The sequence below is a fragment of the Zootermopsis nevadensis genome, unplaced genomic scaffold (assembly GCF_977971745.1).
Source record: "Zootermopsis nevadensis isolate Lab colony 2312 unplaced genomic scaffold, Znev_1.0 Znev_ptg000017l, whole genome shotgun sequence".
In the NCBI taxonomy this organism is placed as follows: Eukaryota; Metazoa; Arthropoda; class Insecta; order Blattodea; family Termopsidae; genus Zootermopsis; species Zootermopsis nevadensis.
Window position 1 is genome coordinate 15,323,950 of NW_028259149.1, and position 21,595 is coordinate 15,345,544.

The 21,595-nt window shown below is 35.5% G+C and overlaps 1 protein-coding gene across 1 annotated transcript; it reads left to right on the forward strand.

Moving 5' to 3' along the window:
• The first annotated feature begins 419 nt into the window (after nucleotides 1-419).
• Nucleotides 420-21,188, forward strand: Polr2B (RNA polymerase II subunit RpII140). The gene is made up of 21 exons (XM_022068159.2): nucleotides 420-611; nucleotides 1,074-1,297; nucleotides 1,748-1,952; nucleotides 3,127-3,254; nucleotides 3,702-3,860; nucleotides 4,508-4,672; nucleotides 5,269-5,465; nucleotides 6,083-6,202; nucleotides 7,308-7,494; nucleotides 7,749-7,905; nucleotides 9,074-9,231; nucleotides 9,687-9,922; nucleotides 11,410-11,632; nucleotides 13,483-13,727; nucleotides 14,172-14,265; nucleotides 15,519-15,641; nucleotides 16,173-16,391; nucleotides 17,189-17,296; nucleotides 17,694-17,968; nucleotides 18,797-18,992; nucleotides 19,698-21,188. The coding sequence occupies exons 1-21, from the start codon at nucleotides 596-598 to the stop codon at nucleotides 19,785-19,787; spliced, it is 3,525 nt and encodes a 1,174-aa protein (XP_021923851.1). The 5' UTR covers nucleotides 420-595; the 3' UTR covers nucleotides 19,788-21,188.
• The last annotated feature ends 407 nt before the right edge of the window (nucleotides 21,189-21,595 follow it).

Consider the following 21,595-nt stretch of genomic DNA (forward strand, 5'->3'; position numbering starts at 1 on the left):
ATAAAACTGGAGGCCCGCGGGCCGCATCTGGCCCGCGAAGGAATTTTTTTTTTACTAGTTAGTACAACCAATTTATTAAAAATAATTGTTTTAGGAGCAAATTTAGTAGTTTGTGGACATTTAAATACAATTTATATTTCAGCATATACAATGATAATTTGTTATTCCTGAATAAGTATTATTAAAGACAAGGACAACGCAAAAATAGTGACAACAGGAAAACTATTCTGACCCGAGGGAGGAAGAAAGTTGGACCAACCTGGCTTACACCACACAAATCGCCTTTGTGTTTATCAACGATATGTCGTGTTTGTGTGTGTGCAATAGATGAGTTTAGTTCTTTCAGTTGCAGTTGTTTTATTCATGTAAGGTCTGTTCTCTTACATAGATATATAACAGTCCTAAGTGCAATTTAATTTCACTTCTTTGCCATATTTAAAAATAATTTGTAATCATATTGGTATATCTGTGCATGTGGTCGTTTCAAGTCGCAGTTATATGTAGGTTTTATCTGTGGTATATGTGTTTCGAAGATAGTTTTGATGTGAGTGGTGGTGTGTAGTAGCGTTCATTTCTTCAATTGTGAATTGAGAGAATGTATGATGACGAAGGTAAGGTGTATCCAGGAGTTTTTTAGATTGTGTATAATATCCGTTTTGCTCACGCATGTGGCGAATAATCCATGTAATCTGTCATTATATACCGAACATCGTGGTGTATTGTTTTGTATACCGTAGGTTCCATCTCCAAATCATATCTAGAAGTCTGCCCTGACAGTCTTCTGTTAATTTACTTTCCCTCATATTTAATCATATACAAGCCACGACCACTTCCACATTCTTCTTAATCCACCTCTCATATTCATCTGCATTATCTTCTTCACTCAGCAGACTTCGTGTCGTCTGATAAATCAGGCCAAATAAATAAGTAGAGGACTGTTTAATATTCATAACCTGTATAAGTCCTTTGTGCTAATTCTTTTCACTCGCCGTTTCAGCTTTCTAAGATGTTTCCACTTTATGGCCATTGTATTATATTTATTGTTTTAATATTTTCACCATGGCTTCTTACAGATCAGTATGAAGAAGATGATGCTGAAGAGATATCTTCTGAATTGTGGCAAGAAGCTTGTTGGATTGTTATCAATGCCTACTTTGATGAGAAAGGTTTGGTGCGACAACAACTGGATTCATTTGATGAGTTTATACAAATGTCAGTCCAGCGTATTGTTGAAGATTCACCACAGATTGATCTTCAGGCTGAGGCCCAGCATACATCTGGTGAAATTGAAAATCCTGTATGTTTATTTCTCTCTATCTCGGGGTGAATTGTGGTATTGGTATGACACTATGAACAAATGTAACTCCACTATTGTCATGCAGTTGAATGACATGATTGTCCTTGTTAATGTTTCAACATGTTTTTTTAGGGGACTCCTGAAATATAACTCATTTTCTGTGCCTTGTCTGGATTTTCTTGTAGTAACCCTATTGACTTGTTTCAGACCTTCCATTACTTTGAAATAGGCCACAAATGCAAACTTCCCAGTCTTTTCCAGTTTCCCAGGTGTGATTCCCCTCACTTTCCATTTGATATTAACCTCTACAGCTGATCTAACAATTCTGTTTAGCCTGCATGTTGCAATAAGTGATCAGGTGGCCATGCATCTCATAGTTGGCTTAAGTCAATGTTGCTGAACTTTTGTATAGTTTATAATGGATTTTACTCAGATCTGGTTCATTTGCAGCCTCGATATCTGTTGAAGTTTGAACAGATTTATTTGTCTAAGCCTACACACTGGGAAAAAGATGGTGCCCCATCACCAATGATGCCAAATGAGGCCCGTCTTCGAAACCTAACATACTCAGCTCCACTCTATGTTGATATTACAAAAACAATTCTTAAAGATGGAGAAGAACCTATAGAAACTCAACATCAGAAGACATTTATAGGTTAGTGTGTCATTGTGTACCCATATATGGTTGTAATATCTTGAAGAAAGTTGCTTCTGCTTGAGTGTTTGAGTATTCTCATATTCTCAGCTTTGGAAGTTTTATTATGCATGTGGCTTGTTCTAAACATAATGTCAAACTTAGGTTATATTTTAACATTGTCTGAAGTATCTGATGTGTTACACATTGTACTGTATTATTTTAAGATCTGATGTGTTGTACACTGTACATCATTATTTTAAGATCAAATTATGGCCACATTGATTTCAGCATAGATTTCAAAGTGTTGCAGCACATAGTCCTTGAATACTGTACAGAACTTATTTTCAGAGAAGTTTTGGAAAACAAGTGCTTGGTGTTTCTTAAAAAAGAAATATGGTATCTATATAAGTGTTTTTGGGGAAGACCTGCCTAATTGCTCATCCTACCTGTAGCTCCAAGATACTTTCTGGAAGACAACTTTCCACAAGTAACATATAACTCCTGAACTAATTCACATACTTGAATGATAGAACTGGGGGTGTAGGAATGTCTAAAGAACATTAGCACTAGCTTGTCTTCTCTTAACTACATGATGTGATTAGAATCACTCTTTGCAAGTAATTAATAATTTACTTTAACATTCATGTAACTAGAAATCTCCCACAGTTCACCATCATGATGTCACTAAACTTTATTCTTACATGCCTGTTCTTATATGTCATTTAGACAGGAAATATTGGAACTAATACAGATTACACAGCTCAGTTGTTAAAAACAGCTTATCTGTTGTTGACAGTGAAAGTTTTGTCATTGATGTCTGAAAGGAATTGAGAATACATTAATGCATTGATGATCCTCAACTAACATAACTAACATTATGGAGCCTGATGAATCCAATTCATATACTTAAACTGTTTTCCTAAAAACCAGTTTTAGTATTATTCTCCCATATATGCCTAGGTCTTCCAATTGTTATCTTTCCTGCAGGATTAATGGTCCTCAGAGTGTTTGAATACACCACTTTACCACCATTTGCTTTTGGAAAATTGCATAGGAAATTTTTGTTTGTGTGTGTAATGACTTTGTCAGAGTTGGAGTAACAAATGTGTTGTTTATTCTTAAGTACCTAATTGTTATGTAATATAAGAAATACTTATTACTAATTCGTCTATTATTTTTAATTTTCCTGTAGGAAAGATTCCAATCATGTTGAGGTCTACATATTGTCTGCTAAATGGGCTTACAGATCGAGATCTTACAGAATTGAATGAATGTCCACTTGATCCAGGTGGATATTTCATTATTAATGGTTCTGAGAAGGTATGTAATCTAACATTCATTGCATTCAGGTATGCACATGGCATTTTGTCTATTACATGACATATAGTGTAAAATTTTGGACCAAAGTTGACAGTTTGGATTTCTTTGTTACATAAGATTCTTGGTTCTGTACTTTGGAAACCTTTTCATGTTTTAGAACTGCACTGGTTGCCTGGTGTATTAGTTCTTAAATTTAATACGCTAGTGATATCTGGCAGTTCCCCTATGGCATATAATCAGTACATTTTTTCTTTCTGTTTTTTTTAATTCCAAAGTTTGAGTTCAGAAATAGATATATGACGTATATGCAGGTCATATCATATCTGTAACATATACTCTAATTTTCTTACCATGAAAAAGGTGTCACTTATGCTCAGTGACAGGTTAAGCTTTCATAAATAAGGCATATTAGAATGTATAGAAATTTTTTAATTTTTGCTGTTTCAGGTGCTGATTGCGCAGGAGAAGATGGCAACTAATACAGTGTACGTTTTCAGTATGAAAGATGGAAAATTTGCTTTCAAAGCTGAGATACGATCCTGTCTTGAGCATTCTTCACGCCCAACTTCTACTCTTTGGGTTAACATGATGGCTAGAGGTGGTCAGGTACAGTATAACTAATTAACTCCGTGGAGCAGAGGCCTACTTAAGAAACTAATAGATACTGAAGTAATCAATAAGTTCCATGTATTTTATGAAATCTAAAATTTTATTACTGTGTTCACAAGATCCTGCCATTGGTCCTGTAGTAAAATGAATCCTCTCTGACATCACACTAATAGTGTACAGTCCATTTCAGTATTATTCTCTCATCTATGCCCAGGTCTCACAAATAATCTATTCTCTTCTTGTTAACCATGTAACATTCTTATTTCTCATCTCCCCCATACATACTGCAAGCTTTGCTAATCTCTTCTCTCTTAGGTCGACATATTCTCAGCATTGTTTTGTCAAAGACCAACAATCAAATTTTCTTCCCTTAATTAGAGGGACCAAGTTTTACACCTATACACAGTAATGGTAAAATTATGATATTGGATATTTTAATCTGTTTGCATTTAGATAGCAAACAGGAAGACTAAAGATTCTGAACTGAATGGTAGCAAGCATTTCTTAAGTTTTGTCTGCCCTTAATGTTGACTTGTTCCCATTGCATAAAGCTTAAAAATATACATACAAGAACCATGTGAGTACTTCTTTTAAATGATGGGATCTATAAAATGTTTAATAAGTACTGTACTCATTTTTTTCAGAGTATAAAAAAGTCAGCTATTGGACAACGTATTATAGCCATTTTACCATACATCAGGCAAGAAATTCCCATCATGATTGTGTTCAGAGCTCTTGGTTTTGTGGCTGATAGAGACATCTTGGAACACATTATATATGACTTTGATGATCCAGAAATGATGGAAATGGTAAGGTCCTCATTCGTAGTGAGAGAAAAAGGGACTTTAGAATAAGGATTCTTAAGTGTGACTACCAGCTATTTCCATAAACAATACAGAAGTAGGTTGGAAAGGTGTGCTATAACAAAGGAGTAATCACATTTTCAAAATGCATTCTTTTGGTCCATACCTTTAAATCTCTTGAGTAAGTATTCTGTGTTTGGGAGCATCATTTGTTATTTTGTCTTTAATTTGTAGTGCCAGAATTTCGCAACTTATTTTTCTAATGTTCCTTTTTTTTAACACTCAAACTATTGCAACTATTTTAACACCCAAACTATTGTAACTTCTTTAAGCATCTAACTCCCGATTTCTTGCTGCCTGTCTAATTTATATTTCTGTCTTAGCTTTTCCTGTAAGATGTTTCTTTAAGTTATAAATGTATTTACTTCTTTTACTATTAAATCATTATTATTTGTAAAAATTTGTCTAAATTGATACCTTCTTTATTGTATCACTTAATTATTTAAAATACCACACATACACACATTTATATTATATATTTGTTTGTGTATGTGAATTTAACAAGTGTACCCTCTGTTGCCAGTTCTGAAACATTGTTGCAGGTGAAGCCATCCTTAGACGAAGCATTTGTGATTCAAGAACAGAATGTGGCTCTCAACTTTATTGGTGCTAGAGGTGCCCGTCCTGGTGTTACCAAGGACAAACGTATAAAATATGCTCGGGAAATTCTGCAAAAGGAAATGTTGCCTCATGTGGGGGTGTCAGATTTCTGTGAAACCAAAAAAGCTTATTTTTTAGGGTGAGGCATATAATTCTATTTCCTCATTTTGTGTATTACAAAATGTTAATTCTGTGTTTGTATACTATAGGTAAATACTGACGTAATATCAATATTTTATGTCCTAGTCAGTTAAGAAACTAGTTGTAGACCAGGTAACGGGTTCTACTCCAGGTATGGATAGGAATGTTTGAGTTTTCCTATGTAACATGAATTGCTGTAGGATGTCTGACTGGGATTTGATTCCTGTAGGTGGCATAAATGTTTTCACATGTGGACCACCTCTGGAATCTACCCAGTCTACTATATACCCTCATGTAGTGCTGGGGTTAATGCATGGAGCTTTGCCTTCTCACCTACTGTATGCCTTCATGGCATGATGGTTAGGTACAGAGGAAACAATTGTTTTTATATTACTATAATCAGACCAGCTCAGGGGCATATTCTGTCTCCTACTCAGTGGATGCCAGTGGCTCTTCCCCAGTAGAATTGTGTGATAATTTTGTCTTTTGTTTTGTGCCTGAGGTCATGGTAGTATGGTTCGTACCTCGTGCATGACAGCAGGTATAACACATTTCAAAATTCATCTTTTGCAATTAAATTGAGGGGGTAATTGAAAGACTGTTTTACTTAATTAGGTATATGGTTCATCGACTACTGTTGGCTGCATTGGGTCGTCGGGAGCTTGATGATCGAGATCACTATGGAAATAAGCGATTAGATCTAGCTGGTCCTCTGCTTGCTTTTCTATTCAGAGGGTACGTACAGATTAGTCATGTCTGTTGCTTGTTTACAGATTTAATTTTAATTGAATTAATTACAGAGTTGTTGACCCGAGAACCTATGTTATAATTACTAACTTAGGTTGTAACAGAAAGAATATATGCAAAGAGCTTGGTGGCATATATTTTGTGAACAGTTTATTTTACTTTTCAAAGTTGTGTGTTCTTGATTTGTGCATTTTAACCAATTAATTGTTAAAGGAATAATTAATTCAACAATCTATGCTGTGGCAGCAAAAAGAATTCCCATGGCTTGATCGCTCCACATACCCTTCAAGCTTTTACACTTCCCTGTCAAGTTTTTCACACCAGTCTATTCTTTTTGCTGTAATGATTGTAGTGTTAACCTTCACAAGCAATAAATGCTTTGGCTGGCTGATATAACCAGAGGAGGCTTGAGTGGAATGAATATTCCAGTAAGTGGCAAGAGGGAAGATTCAAGCACCATTTCTTCCACCCATGGTTTTTATTTCTGCAGTCTTAGTATAACCTGAATAATCGTAAGATTCCAAAAAATGTCATTGAATTTATTTTAATTTTAAAATGTGATAAACATAATTTTTACATGCTGCTTGCTTGAAGTGATAAGATAAATGGAATGTGAGGGTGTCATTCGTACCCATCCGTTTACTCTCTGAATCTTCTTGGTGAATGTCTCTGAAATTTTGCTTATACTGGATACTGTATATCCAATGTGTCTTCTACTTTACATAAATCTTAAACTTTACATTTTTTCAAACATGACTCATCATATGAAGTATTGGTTCTCATTAAAATCCAAAACTTTGGTTTGAAATATTTGTTGATGTGTATATGTAATCAATTATAAGGGAAAGTAATTTGTGGCTATGTAATATATTATAATTACTGTTAATAGGTTTTGCAGCAATAATTTTTGTATTCAGTAAATCAACATCAAGAGTAATGAGGGATTCATAATCTCAAAGAATGTATTCAGAAAATCTGTATACTCCAAATTTAAATGTTATTCATGATGAATTATCCTCATAATAACTGGATGGATATTTAGTCTTTGTTAAAGAGATTGTAATGTAAGTGGCATTATGTATGTCTTTTCCAGTTTGTTTAAGAATCTAATGAAAGAAGTGCGCTTATATGCCCAGAAATTTATTGACCGTGGGAAAGATTTCAACTTGGAACTGGCAATAAAAACAAAGATTATAACAGATGGTTTGCGATATTCATTGGCCACTGGCAACTGGGGAGATCAGAAGAAAGCGCATCAGGCCCGTGCTGGAGTATCTCAGGTAAGAGAGTACAGGCGGTGACAGATTAGCACAATATTAAATAGGATTTGATGTTGTCATGGTGGTGAGTACAAAGATGCTGTCTTGTAGTTGATTCAACTTCAATAAAATTGATTGCTGTAAATGTTGTTTTATAGTCCCCAGTATATATATGATATAGAAGAATTTGTTTTCTGAGCTCTTCAACTTTGTACATGATAGGGAGTTCTTACAGGGGATGATATTTTGTAAGCCACGAACACTTAATTTTGCAGGTGTTGAACCGCTTGACATTTGCTTCAACATTATCACATCTCAGGCGAGTGAACTCACCGATAGGTCGTGATGGCAAACTAGCGAAACCTCGGCAACTGCATAACACACTGTGGGGAATGATCTGCCCTGCCGAGACACCAGAGGGTGCTGCTGTAGGTTAGTATGATTTTCACTAATTTTAATTTTGCATACTGGCAACTTGATTTCTTAGAGGTATTCTGTTCATATTAATAGTTACTTAATATTCATAAATCTATATATTGTAACTTAAGGCTTTTTATGCTGCATTTATATTCATCATTATTCTTTGTTGACAAAATTAAGGATAAGGTAGTATGGACGTGTGTTTCTCATCTCTGACATGAGGATGTTGGTTGAATGACCAAGAAGGAGATTAAGGCTAAGTTTAATGAAATTTAAAAGAGAGTAGGACATCAATGTGTACTTGAAAGTGTGCTTATAAGGTGATTCAGAAGAATGGAAATAGCTTTGTATTAAAACAGCTTGTTCTTACAAGTACATCAGTGGTTGATGATTGTCCATTATGACACTTCTTTTTACAGATGACTGGTTGTCAGTATACTGACACACACACACACACACACACACACACACACATGCACATACAGACACAATACTTCTCTATCTTCCTCTTTATGTGGAATGTCTTATGTGCTAGTGCAGTTTTTATGCCTACTGCTAGGATGTTCATTCAAGGGTTCATGTTTCAATTCTGATTGCTGCCAATAACAAAAATGAATGAAAATACTTGTCATTACTGTGATATCCAGTCGCCAGAAGATCAGAGTAGAGCAAATTTCTGGAATGTACAGGCCAAAACAGTTGCAGTTTAATAAATTAATAATTATAATATCTTTAAAGAATTATTTAAAGAAATCTGGCATTAAGCCTGAACTTACTGCACCATCAAATGTGGCTTCTTTCTATTTTCTCAGGAAGAATTTAGTTGTTTAGACGTAATGATTTGGAACTTATGATGGTAATTGTATATTCAAGTTGTTTTGCAGGTTACCATAATAGTATTGCAGGTGACTCATATACAATTTTGATCCTGGTTGAATTGTTCATAATTTCCTTATTCCCTACAGGCAGATTCCAGGATAGTCCTTAAAAGGCAATGATCACTTCCACCAGCCCTGATTTACTGTCATACTCTATCTCACTGGATACTCATCAGTTGTCCTAAAACACAATAACCAATCTCCTTTCAAGTTAAAACTTATGTCCATTAACACATTTATATTGAAATTTTATTTAAGGTACTTATTATTGTTGTCCCATAATGTTTGTCTTGTCCCATCAGGTTTAGTGAAAAACTTGGCCCTAATGGCTTACATCTCTGTTGGGTCACAACCATCACCAATCCTTGAGTTCTTAGAAGAATGGAGTATGGAAAACTTGGAAGAAATAGCACCTTCAGCAATCGCTGATGCCACTAAAATCTTTGTCAATGGTTGCTGGGTTAGTATATAATTTAGTAAGGTAAATGCAATGTTATCAGTAGCAGAAACGTTTCTGTCCACTAATAGTTCTGTACATCCTCTCAAAAGGATGCTTACAATCTCAGTTTCAGAATACGTAAGAATGACAAACTTTCATTGTGACATCTTTTGGTTTTGAATTAAATGTCTTAATACCTGTATTGGTTTTAGAATCTTCTTTTCAGCACCTCCTTGACTCTCCTCTTGCTCTTTGCCATGTATATCTGTTCTCGTCGATTCTATGTGACTTATCTACTATATCATTAACCTTAAATAAAAGTGTGTTTAAATTGAGAGACCTTACATTGTGACTCTGATTTGGAAGGCTAGTCCTTCTGTTTTATTGTTAAATAGTGTTCTGTGCTATTATTTTGTGTTTTTTTTTTATTATTTTTCCAAGTACCAATATTTTAAAAATGATAAAACTGTTTTCAGGTTGGTATCCATCGTGACCCAGAACAGTTGATGGCAACTTTGCGTAAATTGCGACGGCAGATGGATATTATTGTAAGTGAAGTATCCATGATCCGAGACATACGGGATCGTGAAATTAGAATCTATACAGATGCAGGACGGATATGTAGGCCTTTGTTAATTGTGGAAGGGGGTAACTTGCTTCTGAAGAAAAGACATATTGATATGCTGAAGGAAAGAGAATATAACAATTATGGGTGAGTACAGTTTCATTATTAGTAATTGTAAATATAAATACTATTTAAGTAATGGGACAGTCATAATGTATGTGAATAGATTATTTACTTAATACTTAAAACAAGTCGAGATGAGCTGTCCAGTGAATTTTGCATCATAAAAATTCCATTGAATGTTATTTGTGGGTGAAAGTGATTTAAGCAATGACTGTGATTACTGGTATAGTGTTGCTTACCCGTTGGCTTTATGACCGTAAGAGTTGAGGAAGGGAGGGGTAGGTAAGTGTACCGTAGTCACCAAATCCGATCTATGCTTCCTAGTTCCCGGCTGCACTGTTTTCAGCATGCTGTGGTAGCTGATTCAAAAACACGGACGTTGTATATTGACTGTTCTAATTATTTCATGATCCTTCTGTGAATATCTCTGTTCTGTCTTCCTTGGCATGCTTCACCACTATTCTTGAAGTCAAGTCTTGGTACCACATGCAGCTAGAAGTATGGGGGTAATGGAAGAGATCATGTTTTTGAAATGTATGTTGATGGACATAGTCCTCTCTTCACTGCTTGCCCCCGTGCTGACAGCGCACAAAATGTCTGGCAACTGCTGTAGGTTGTGGAAGTGGTAACATTTATGTAACAATGATATACTTTCAGTAATGGTCCAGAACCTCTTTATGCCATGAAAAAATATGATTGTACAGGAGAGCTGCAAGCTACACACTTCTCAGTGTCATGACTATGTAAAAGTAGACTGTTTTGTGCCATGTCTTGAAAATTCTACAGTTTATAATCTAAAATTAATGACACTGAATAACCAAATACAGCAGTACTTGTGGCTGTCATAAGATCAAGAAGATGTAAATCTATGTGCATCTAAGCAGAAGTAAAGTTAGATTGTTCATATTTCATTCAACTCGTCATTTACATACACATATATTTTGCTGTTAACTGCTTATTTGTTGGTACATTGTGCCAGTATAGATTTTACCATGTTGTCATGAAAACCATGATCAGTACTCTTGTTTTAGTTGAATATGAAGATTGTGTTATTGTTTGTACTTAAGTTTGTTGTCTGTATGTTCATATTCATCTGTAGAAATTGTAGATATATTTATGATCTCTCTCAATACCAAATTTCACATGCCTAGCTGATGTTAAAAGTTAGTGCTACCAAATTACAATTTAAATGTAGTTTCTTTATGGTCATCATTTTGTTTTGTATTCAACACAAATATAATCAGAACAAAAGTTGCATATTTTTCAGATATGTTGTTATACCACATTTTAGGACCCTCCATTAACTTGCATTAATAACACACTTTTACTTAGGTTTGCATGGCCATCATGCTGGTAATCCTGATAATATAGAATTGATAAGTACAGATCTGATGGCATACAGCATACATATGAATATAATGTTACTGTAATCTGATCTTCCCTTATAAAATAAGGGAAGTAGACTGAAAATTATTTGTCTTTAGAATTGCTTGAATGATATTTTAATGCAGGTGGCAAGTATTGGTAGCTAGTGGTGTAGTGGAATACATAGACACCCTAGAAGAGGAAACAGTAATGATTGCAATGTCACCAGATGATCTGAGGCAAGACAAGGAATATGCATATTGTACCACATACACACACTGTGAAATTCACCCAGCTATGATCTTGGGAGTGTGTGCATCCATCATCCCTTTCCCAGATCATAATCAGAGCCCCAGGAACACTTACCAGGTATGAGTATGTTTTTGTTGTACAGTTCATAACCCTTCCTAGCCCATCATTGATGCGAGCTTGACTTCGTGTTGAACTGCCCCAGCTTAAATGTTGAATGTTTAATGTTGAAGGGGAAGGTTCAGGTCAAGATAATTTGATATAGAATGAAGTGGAAGGATGAGCACATAGCTCAGTTTAGCCAAGATAAATTGTAACAAATATATTCTTGAAATCAAACTAATTTAATTAAAATATATTCAACTTTCAATCACCCACCCTATTTTTAATAGACCCAGCCCCTATACTTCATGGAGGTCTAGTATGCTATTAAACCAAAGGGAAATAGCAGTTACACACAAGAACTTAAAATATAATTTTCATCAGACCTCCAAGGGGTTGAACAAGTTGCAACAAATAATTACCTGGATAGGTTGACGTCTCCTGAGAGAGTGACATTATGTCACAAGCAAACCTCCAAGAAAGGACCCCCCCCCCTTCCACACACACACTTCATTCAATACCCCAGAAAACCAGCCCTTTGGAAAGAAAGGAATTAGGGACAGGCAAATGATTATCACCGGTTATGGAGAATGATTCTCTGTGATTTCTGAACAGTTCATTGTTACACTGGGTCTGTTGTTGGAGCTCCTTCAACACTGCTGTGCTACAGTATCTACTTTTGCGTAGGTTCTGCTATCTACCAGCTGTCATAATAATTGTTCAGTTGTTCTGGATTTGTGGTCTTCTTCATTTTAACTCCTTGTATTACACTTACAGCCCAGAGACATTACGTAATGCTGGTTATCATCTTCAAGACTGCACAGTATCATAATCCAAAAGACCATGACCACAGCTATGAAAATCTCAGAGATGGTGTATGAGCATCTCTCAAAATGGAAATCTTCAGACTCCCTCAATAGTAAAATCTTTGAAGCAAAGTGGTTACTGGTCAGAATGTTCCTAAATGGAGTTTTCAGAAAGCTAATTTGTATTGATTTGCCATAGCTACTTTCATGGAGAAAAAGTTGTTTCAGCTACATTCATTAACAAGAGGTTTACTATGACCATCTTCAGGTTTAACCCTTTTCTGCACTTAAAATAGTAATATGTAATGTATAAAGGACATTTACATTAAATGGTATGAAGGGTTCAGGATACAGCACATTTAAATGGTGCAACAGAGGATTAAGTGGAAATTTTGTGTGAATGTTTGAAACAATATAAGTAATTTCAGTCACTGAATAAGTGAAAGGACATTTCGGTACTGTGTTTTGTTGATGATACGCAGAAAAGGAGAAATCCCGCATTGATATGAAACATAAAAACATGTTGAAACTGGTCACTTTTGACTTTTTGTACTGTTCTTGAAAATTTCTTATTGCTGTTTTGAGAAATGATGAGTCGTGAAAGTAAATGTATAATGCCAGTGATGAACATCTAGTGCTGAGGTTAAGAGTGCTGGAGGTTATCTACACACTTCCTATATACCGTCATAGCATGGTCCTTTTATCTGTTGAAAATCTTACACTTGGGGTCATTTATCTTCCACTTCTATGAACAAAATAAGACCACTAATATGAAACAACTGTTATATATGAGGTTATGACAGCCATTGGTGGACACCTATCAAGTCCACATAGTGTTACAACCCAAGAGTCATTCATCAGCAACCATTCAAATAACTTTATTTTCTCTGAAAATTGTGTTGAGATGTGAAAGGTACTAGAAAAAGCAGGTAACATAAATATCGAAGACTGACTGACAATGATTGATTAAACTCTTGTCATGTGATTTTCATTACTACCACACAGCTAACAGTGGTCATTCTGTACTGACTAACAGTTAAATTTTTGTGTTCTTATTTACAGAGTGCTATGGGAAAACAAGCTATGGGTGTGTATATCACCAATTTCCATGTGAGAATGGACACACTGGCACATGTACTGTATTATCCACACAAACCATTGGTCACGACACGATCCATGGAATACTTGCGTTTCCGAGAGTTACCCGCTGGTATCAACTCCATTGTAGCCATTCTCTGCTACACAGGGTATAATCAAGAAGACAGTGTCATCATGAATGCTTCTGCTGTTGAAAGAGGTTTCTTCAGGTGAGGCTGAGTTCCCTGATAACCTTCAACCTAGAAGGATCTGAAGTCAGTTGTTATGTAGTAAAACTACAGTATACCATTAGATCAGTAGTAGAAAATTTGTAATGCTAACATCCTAAAGCAAAAGTGGACAGTTATGTGTACTTGGGACCAGGTGGGATCCTGCAAGGTGACCGCAAGTCAGAGAGCCTCATGGTAAAATTTTTTCATTCAAAGATTTTTAAATAGCTGTATGTTTATACTGTCTAAAATACTATGTATACATATGTTATCTTAAAATAACATTGTAACTAAAGATTCATTTGTTGAAAGATCCTGCGTCATGGAATATGTTAGTCAGCCAACCATTAAGTTTTACCATTGTTACCCATTGATGATGACTTTTGACTTGAACCTGGGATCTCTGTTCATGTTGTCATATTACCAACATTTGCTTTTCTCCAGATCTGTATTTTTCCGTTCATATAAGGATGCAGAATCGAAGCGGATTGGTGATCAAGAGGAACAGTTTGAGAAACCTACTAGGGCCACATGCCAGGTTTGTAGTAGTTTGTTTTCGATGATATCCACATTCATTGGCTTTTTGTGAACAGAGTGATGAGTCAATGTTCCAGGGAACTCGTTAACCAACTGAGTAACTATTTGCTTTTGAAAGAAGACCCTGTACAGGAAGTTGATAGTTATAATACATATACACATATTTCATAATTCATCAGATGAAAACTCAGTTTTACTCATAGGTCATATGAGGTGATTTGTTGTAAAATTCTTCTATTATTATTTGATATTTTTTTGGCTTTTCTGCCATCATCATTGGTAGCATCAAATATAATAATTTGTATGGGAATTGTTAAATTTGTATTTGTTTTTGCAGTCTATAGAATGCTATTAAATATTAATATACTCTCATATTTTGTAGAGTTTTCAAAGCATATTAACATGTAATAAGTAGTCACTGGAAGCTTATGGGATAACCACAGATCTTTGGCATTATGAATGAGAATGACACAGATTAGATTATTAAGGTATTATCATAGTTTTCTCATAAGACACTTCTTCTATGACTCTCCGGTCCGTATTCGGTCCATGGCCTCCTCAATTCTCCTCTTCCTTCAATGTGTGCACCCTGGGTCACACGACACACATCCACACGGTAATCAAACTCATCCAATCCAGCGCTGTGGAAGAACACGATTGAGAAGCACTCGTACATTCCTGTGAAAATGGGGGGGAGCTCCGTCCAGTTGTAGAATGTAATCGTCATAATTGGTGTTCAGTTGTGGTAACAACCAGCTTTCCAACATGTCCAAAAATGAGTCACCAGTCACAGTTGCATCATTCTTTTGTGTATACACTGTATATATGAGTGGTCTCATTGGCATGTTTGTCTTAACATAATTTTAATTTTGCTTCAAGGACTGGTGCTTTTAGATTAATTTATAAAGCGTATTTTCTTTGTTTTGGTTTGAATAGTTTCCCACTTTGCTTTTAAACTTTCTTTTTACATGTGGTGCATGTAATTTAGATATTGTTCTTTCCAACTAATATTGTTAACTAACTGACTAAATTTATTGAGCAGGGTCTCAGGCTGTAGATATCTGATCAAAAGATTCTCTATTATAGAACCCAAAACCTCATCTTTACCAGCTGAGAAACTTAAAACTTTTATAATCTATTTCTGTTAAATCTAGTTTAATATTATTATTCTATCAATTCTTTTATGCATTATTTATTTATAGAACATGTTGGTAATGAGAAAAGGATTAATTTGGTTATTTCATTTCATTACAGGGCATGAGAAATGCTCTGTATGATAAGCTTGATGATGATGGAATAATCTCACCAGGTATAAGAGTTTCAGGCGATGATGTTGTTATTGGGAAGACCATCACTCTTCCAGACAATGAAGATGAGGTATGAATTTGTATACTCATACATGGTTCTGGCTGTGGAACAGTGGCATGTTGTATGTAGTAAGACCAATTATCTGGGGACTGAATATTGAGACTGCATATGGACATGACATAAGAGCTGTTGCGGATTATAATTTTTTGCGCTAGACTGCCGCTTCTTGTCCACAAGTCTAGGGGATACATTTATTGAACAGTTATGCAAAACATTAAATTAGTAAGGATGAGGAGAAGTGAGTTACCCCACTAACTTCATCTCTGAAAGTGAATAGTGAGAAATTATGTCATCTAAGAGCTAAAGATAAAGCATGTGTAAAAATGGTTGACTGTGCTGGGTAGCCAGAGTAGGATTCCTGAGGGTACATTTGTCATTTTTCTATCCATCATATCTATAATAACTTTCACATCTCACTGCCCGCTCAGTAAATACTGGGCTCATTTATTGGTGATTGAGCACTCCTATCCATTGCTGAACTTAAGAATGTGTGGAGCTTTACCTCCATCCCTCCTGTATTCATATTTGTGGATTTTTCAGTTGGAAGGCACAACAAAACGATTCACAAAACGAGATGCTAGTACATTCCTGCGTAACAGTGAAACAGGAATTGTGGACCAAGTGATGCTGACACTGAACTCTGAGGGCTACAAGTTCTGCAAAATTCGTGTTCGTTCAGTTCGAATCCCTCAGATTGGAGACAAGTTTGCTTCCAGGCATGGTCAAAAGGGTACATGTGGTATCCAGTACAGGCAAGAGGTTAGTAACATCAAAACCTTATTTCCATATTTTGCACCGAGCAGGTTGATGTAACAGTAGCACTGTTAATATATGTGGGAGGTACCCATTTATAGTCTAAGTTGGCTACTAGCTATCCTAGCTGAGGGATTTCATTATTTTGTGCGGTCTTTCGGGGCAACTACAAGAATAGTACCTTGAAGTAGGCTGTTACTGCACAATCATCTGTCGATATAATATAATGATTCATAACCTCTAAGTGGAATATGTTGTTAAATAATTATTATTTAACTGGAAATACACAATGTAGTGGAATAGTTATATGCAAAGTTGAAAACAGAAAGGAGTTATTTGCTAATCTGTTACATCTTTGTAGTTGAATGTGGTATCATAAGAATTATGATCACTCTCTAGTACTATGTTTCTTTGTACCAAATGTTAAGATTTAGGGATTAACACTCTTGTATTGTATTCAGGTAGTTAACAGTTTGAATCTTGACTTAGATCCTGGCTATTCTTCTTCTCCTCCTCCTCCAGCTGTGTTAGGTAGTTTAATGGAGAAAACACTGTTTTCTCCATTAAACCACTTGACATGGCTGGTAGCTTGAGAATAATTCATTATACTTAGTCACTGCGAAAGCTTCAGACCATACAGATCGAGTCTTTTTTTTTAGATACAGCTTCTGACTTATGTGATTTCACATTTCATGTTGTTTTCCAGGAATGTAATTGCTGTGTGAATTGGGCTATACCTGTGCTGGAATTCTTTACCTTTCTTGGTGTCACATATTCATCAATAAACATCTGTTCTCTTCCAGGATATGCCTTTTACATGTGAAGGCCTAACTCCAGACATTATCATCAATCCTCATGCCATTCCTTCTCGTATGACCATTGGTCACTTGATTGAATGTCTCCAGGGGAAGGTGAGTCTAGTTGAATAGGCCCTGTAGCTCAGCTAAATGAAAAATCTGTTTCAGGACTGAAGTTTTATATTGACATATACAGGAGTGTAAAGATGTCCTTTTGGAATACTCAAGATTTGCATGTAGTCTTAATGTTCATTTGTTGCAGATGTGGATTTGTTGTTGACAGAGCTAATAAAGAATGGAATGATAGAATGTTGTTCCTTTGTATTTTAAACATGGTTTGTGAATACTTTTTTCATAATTTAAAAAGCCTTCCCTTGCTTAAAATGAAAAATGTATTTTACATTCAGCCTGTTTTCTTACATAATTTATCTTTCTGTTCCTTAAAGTTACTCCTTCAGTTGTTTAAAGAAATGTCACTTTGTCATTATTTCTGTGTTTTGATCCCTGCCAGGTGTCTTCAAATAAAGGAGAAATTGGTGATGCAACTCCTTTCAATGATGCTGTGAATGTGCAGAAGATCTCTACACTCCTTCAGGAGTATGGGTACCAACTGCGTGGAAATGAAGTGATGTATAATGGACACACAGGTCGTAAGATAAATGCCCAAATTTTCTTAGGGCCAACATACTACCAAAGATTGAAGCATATGGTTGATGACAAGATCCATAGCCGAGCAAGAGGGCCTTTACAGATTTTGGTGCGACAACCAATGGAAGGAAGAGCAAGGTAAGAAATTAGACAAGATATGTTGTCCAGACTGTGTCTGGACACTTTTCAAGAAAAACAGGCATTTAGGAAAATATTTTAACCTGCAGTCAGATAGCTGGTCCTCAGAACAGGAGATGGTGTTCATATAAAAATCACCTGTTACATCACTCCTCACTTCATCCCTGAAGATCGAGTTGGTATATTGCTCTGAAATGCTGACAACACAGCCCAGTTCTGCAGGATTCCAGCACCCAGAAGCAGGATCAACATTTGTTTTTATGCTCTGCATATGTAATAATGCTAGTGCAATTAAACTGAGAATGATAATATGTGTGGATAAATGTAATGCATTAGGGAAACCAGAATGCAAACATAATTTTGGTTAGGAGAGATTAAGGGAAGAGACCGTTTAGGAGACCTACATATGAAAATGGGAGGATAATATTGAAATGAGGCTTAAAGAAATAGGTTGTTATAATTTAACTGGATTTAATTGTTTCAGGGTGGGTTTCACTGGTGTTTTTTTTTAACATGTTGATGAACTTTTTTTGTTACATGAAAATAGGAAATTTCTTGACAGACTGATTACCTATCAACTACTCTGGGAAGATCCTGTACTATGATGTTGATGACGGTAATGAAGGTTGCAACAAATTCATACATTGCAACACAGTGGAACCCAGGCATATAGGACACTTCAGAACTTGTCTAGCTAAGCTAGCAGCACTGTTGTTCACTTAAAACAATGTAGTAGGGGGAGGTGCAGTCCATGCAATTTGATGATGGCTACTGTGGTATGTATTACAGTTTAGAATGTTGTAATCTTGATGTGTAAACATTCCCTAGGGATGGTGGTCTGCGTTTTGGTGAGATGGAAAGAGATTGTCAGATTGCACATGGAGCAGCGCAATTCTTACGGGAGAGGTTGTTTGAAGTATCTGACCCTTACAGAATCCATGTATGCAACTTCTGTGGCCTGATAGCAATAGCCAACCTCCGCAATAACACCTTTGAATGCAAAGGGTGTAAGAATAAAACACAGGTAAGCTTTCATAAGCTACAACAAGCCTCTTCACCTGTGATCGTTACACTAATGCTTTTCATGGAGAGATTTTCAGAATCTGTACTCTAAGATAAAGTTGCATAATAACATTAACAGTTATTACAGTTACATTATAAATATATCACAGTCATTAACAGTTGTTGGTTTGAAGAATTCGGTGTTTCAGGTCTTGATCTTTGGAAGGTATGTGACATTGTCTCTTGTCCTGTTGTTATTAGTATAATGTGTAAAGGAAGTAGCATGTATATCTTGAAATAATGTCTCTGAAGATGTAAGTGGATTTTAAACATTTTGGGAGAAGTTACTATGACATAATAAGACATTAAAAAGGTTGTTTGTATTTTAAGATCAGTGGCAAGTTTCCTCTTAAGATTAGGAATCTGAAAACTGATTCTTTTCTAGTTCATATGCAGAAATCAGTTGATTTCATCGTGTGGTTGGTTTCTCAGCAAATGCAAAGTTTGTGGATGGGAGGTGTTTGTGTTTTTTTAATGCCCTTCACTTTGGATTTGTTCCTCAAAATATTTAATTGGTCTTTTCCAGTATTGACATTATTAGAATTTGATTTACATTGATCTGATTCTACAGTTATCACCGATATATGTGACCTTTAGTTTTAATATGGGGATACTTCAGTAGTTTTTAGACCAAGATAATTTATTGATTGTATATCTTACCTTTCAGATCTCTCAAGTGAAGTTACCGTATGCTGCCAAGTTGCTATTCCAGGAATTAATGGCAATGAACATTGCACCTCGATTGATGGTTGTTTAAAACTACAAGACTGATCCTTTGTGTATCATACACAAATCCTCTGTGGAATATGAAAAAATGAGAATATTCCTTCACTGTTATCTGATGTACTTCCTTCAAAGCAATGCTTCTTATGGAAGGATTCCATTACTACCATATGTATACTGTGTAAGATAAGTCTCTGATCTGAAGACCTTTAATTTGCAGAAAAACATTTCCACAAGATGCTTTTCTTAAAGAATAAACAAATTTAAGCAGATATTTCCTCTTCACTATAATAATGAAGATAAAATATCAGCTTAAATTGCTTGTGTTATGCTGAAATTGCATGCTTCTTTATGACATCCACCAGCACCTTTAATTCAAAATTTGAGTCATAATTACAGTGCACTGATTTAGAAACTTATGTCTATGCAGATCCTCTCTTTTCCACATGATTGAGTTAATAAGTGCTAGCTAAGTCACACATACTGCTTCTGTCACCATCAAATAGTATCCACTTCCTATTGTGTCTGGCAGGCACTGTTAAGTAACACTACGTTCTACCGAGTGCTCGCGTCCTGCTCAGTTACTACCATACCTTGTCATACAGTGAAAATATATGAAAGAAAGGACATCCTCTTTGTAGTATAGATAGCATCACTGTACTAAGAATGTTGAGTGCTTTGTATGATTAGTGATACAAATATTTCTCCTAGTTTTGTATTTGTTCTTATTCATAATTATATATTCCCTTATTTTTCAGTTAACAGATTATGGAAAAGACCATGTCTTATGTTCAGATAAATGTGGGTTGCCATATAGGAATGATTTATTGGTGAATATAACTTTAACGTAAATATATTATATAATGAAAAGCGTTCTGTTGGATCTGCAGTTAGTATGCAGTGTTATAAATTTTCAATTTTTCTATTATGGACTACTGTATACTAGTATATAAATTATTTTATTTTATTTCAGTGTTACAGGTATTACACAGAAATAAAGTCAAAAATAAAAATGCTGAATATTTTTGATTACCAACCACTTTATCCCCAGAATGCAAATGGTAAGGAACAGTCTACTTATATACAAGAGCAAAGCCATTCTGAGTGAGTGCACAACAGTTTCTATATAAATGTATGTACAGTTTGTATCTTCACCAATATGAATTAATAGTGTTGTGTAAACTGAGGTTATTGTGTTGGATGTTACATATTTAATGAAGCATATGGAGTACTGAAATCTGTCATAGTTTATCAGTACAATACATTTGCACTTTTAACTTACATACTGTAATACATAAAGAATAATTTATATACATTTAGTCCAGCCATTTAGTTTTGTAATGTGTTTGTGCGAGACAGACTTGTATCTACAGTTTTTACGTATACGACTTTGCCAATAAAGTGACTGAAGTTAGATTTTCAGCCAGAACAAGGATTTTTCTGTATCAGATTTTGAGGTTTTGCTAGAGATAAAAGTTTGGAGTGTGTTTTAGTCCAGTAGATCACAATCTAAAGGATGATTTATCATTGCTACCTGTCAGTACCAGCTCTTCAGCCTATCCAGCCTGTTATTCAGTTGGTACAGAGGCCTCTTTCCAAAGGTGTGAAGTGGCCACAGCCTGAAGTTGACCGCTCTCCTCCAAGTTTAAGAGTGTGCGTTTATGGTATGATTATCTTGGGGACAATTGTACCCTCACCATACATGGAAGAAGACTGCTTTGAAATGCATTTAATGTTCTACTACATGGTGTGACCTTATAGGCCAAAACATGTCACCTTTAACTTAAGTTGGCCAAATTAAGGACATGGTGATCATGTATTGCTCGTGGCTGACAATAGGAT

Coding starts and splice junctions, on each gene's coding strand:
- Polr2B (XM_022068159.2), top strand. Junction 3,861..4,507: donor TGATGGCTAGAGGTGGTCAG/GTACAGTATAAC, acceptor CATTTTTTTCAG/AGTATAAAAAAGTCAGCTAT. Junction 7,495..7,748: donor CCCGTGCTGGAGTATCTCAG/GTAAGAGAGTAC, acceptor TTAATTTTGCAG/GTGTTGAACCGCTTGACATT.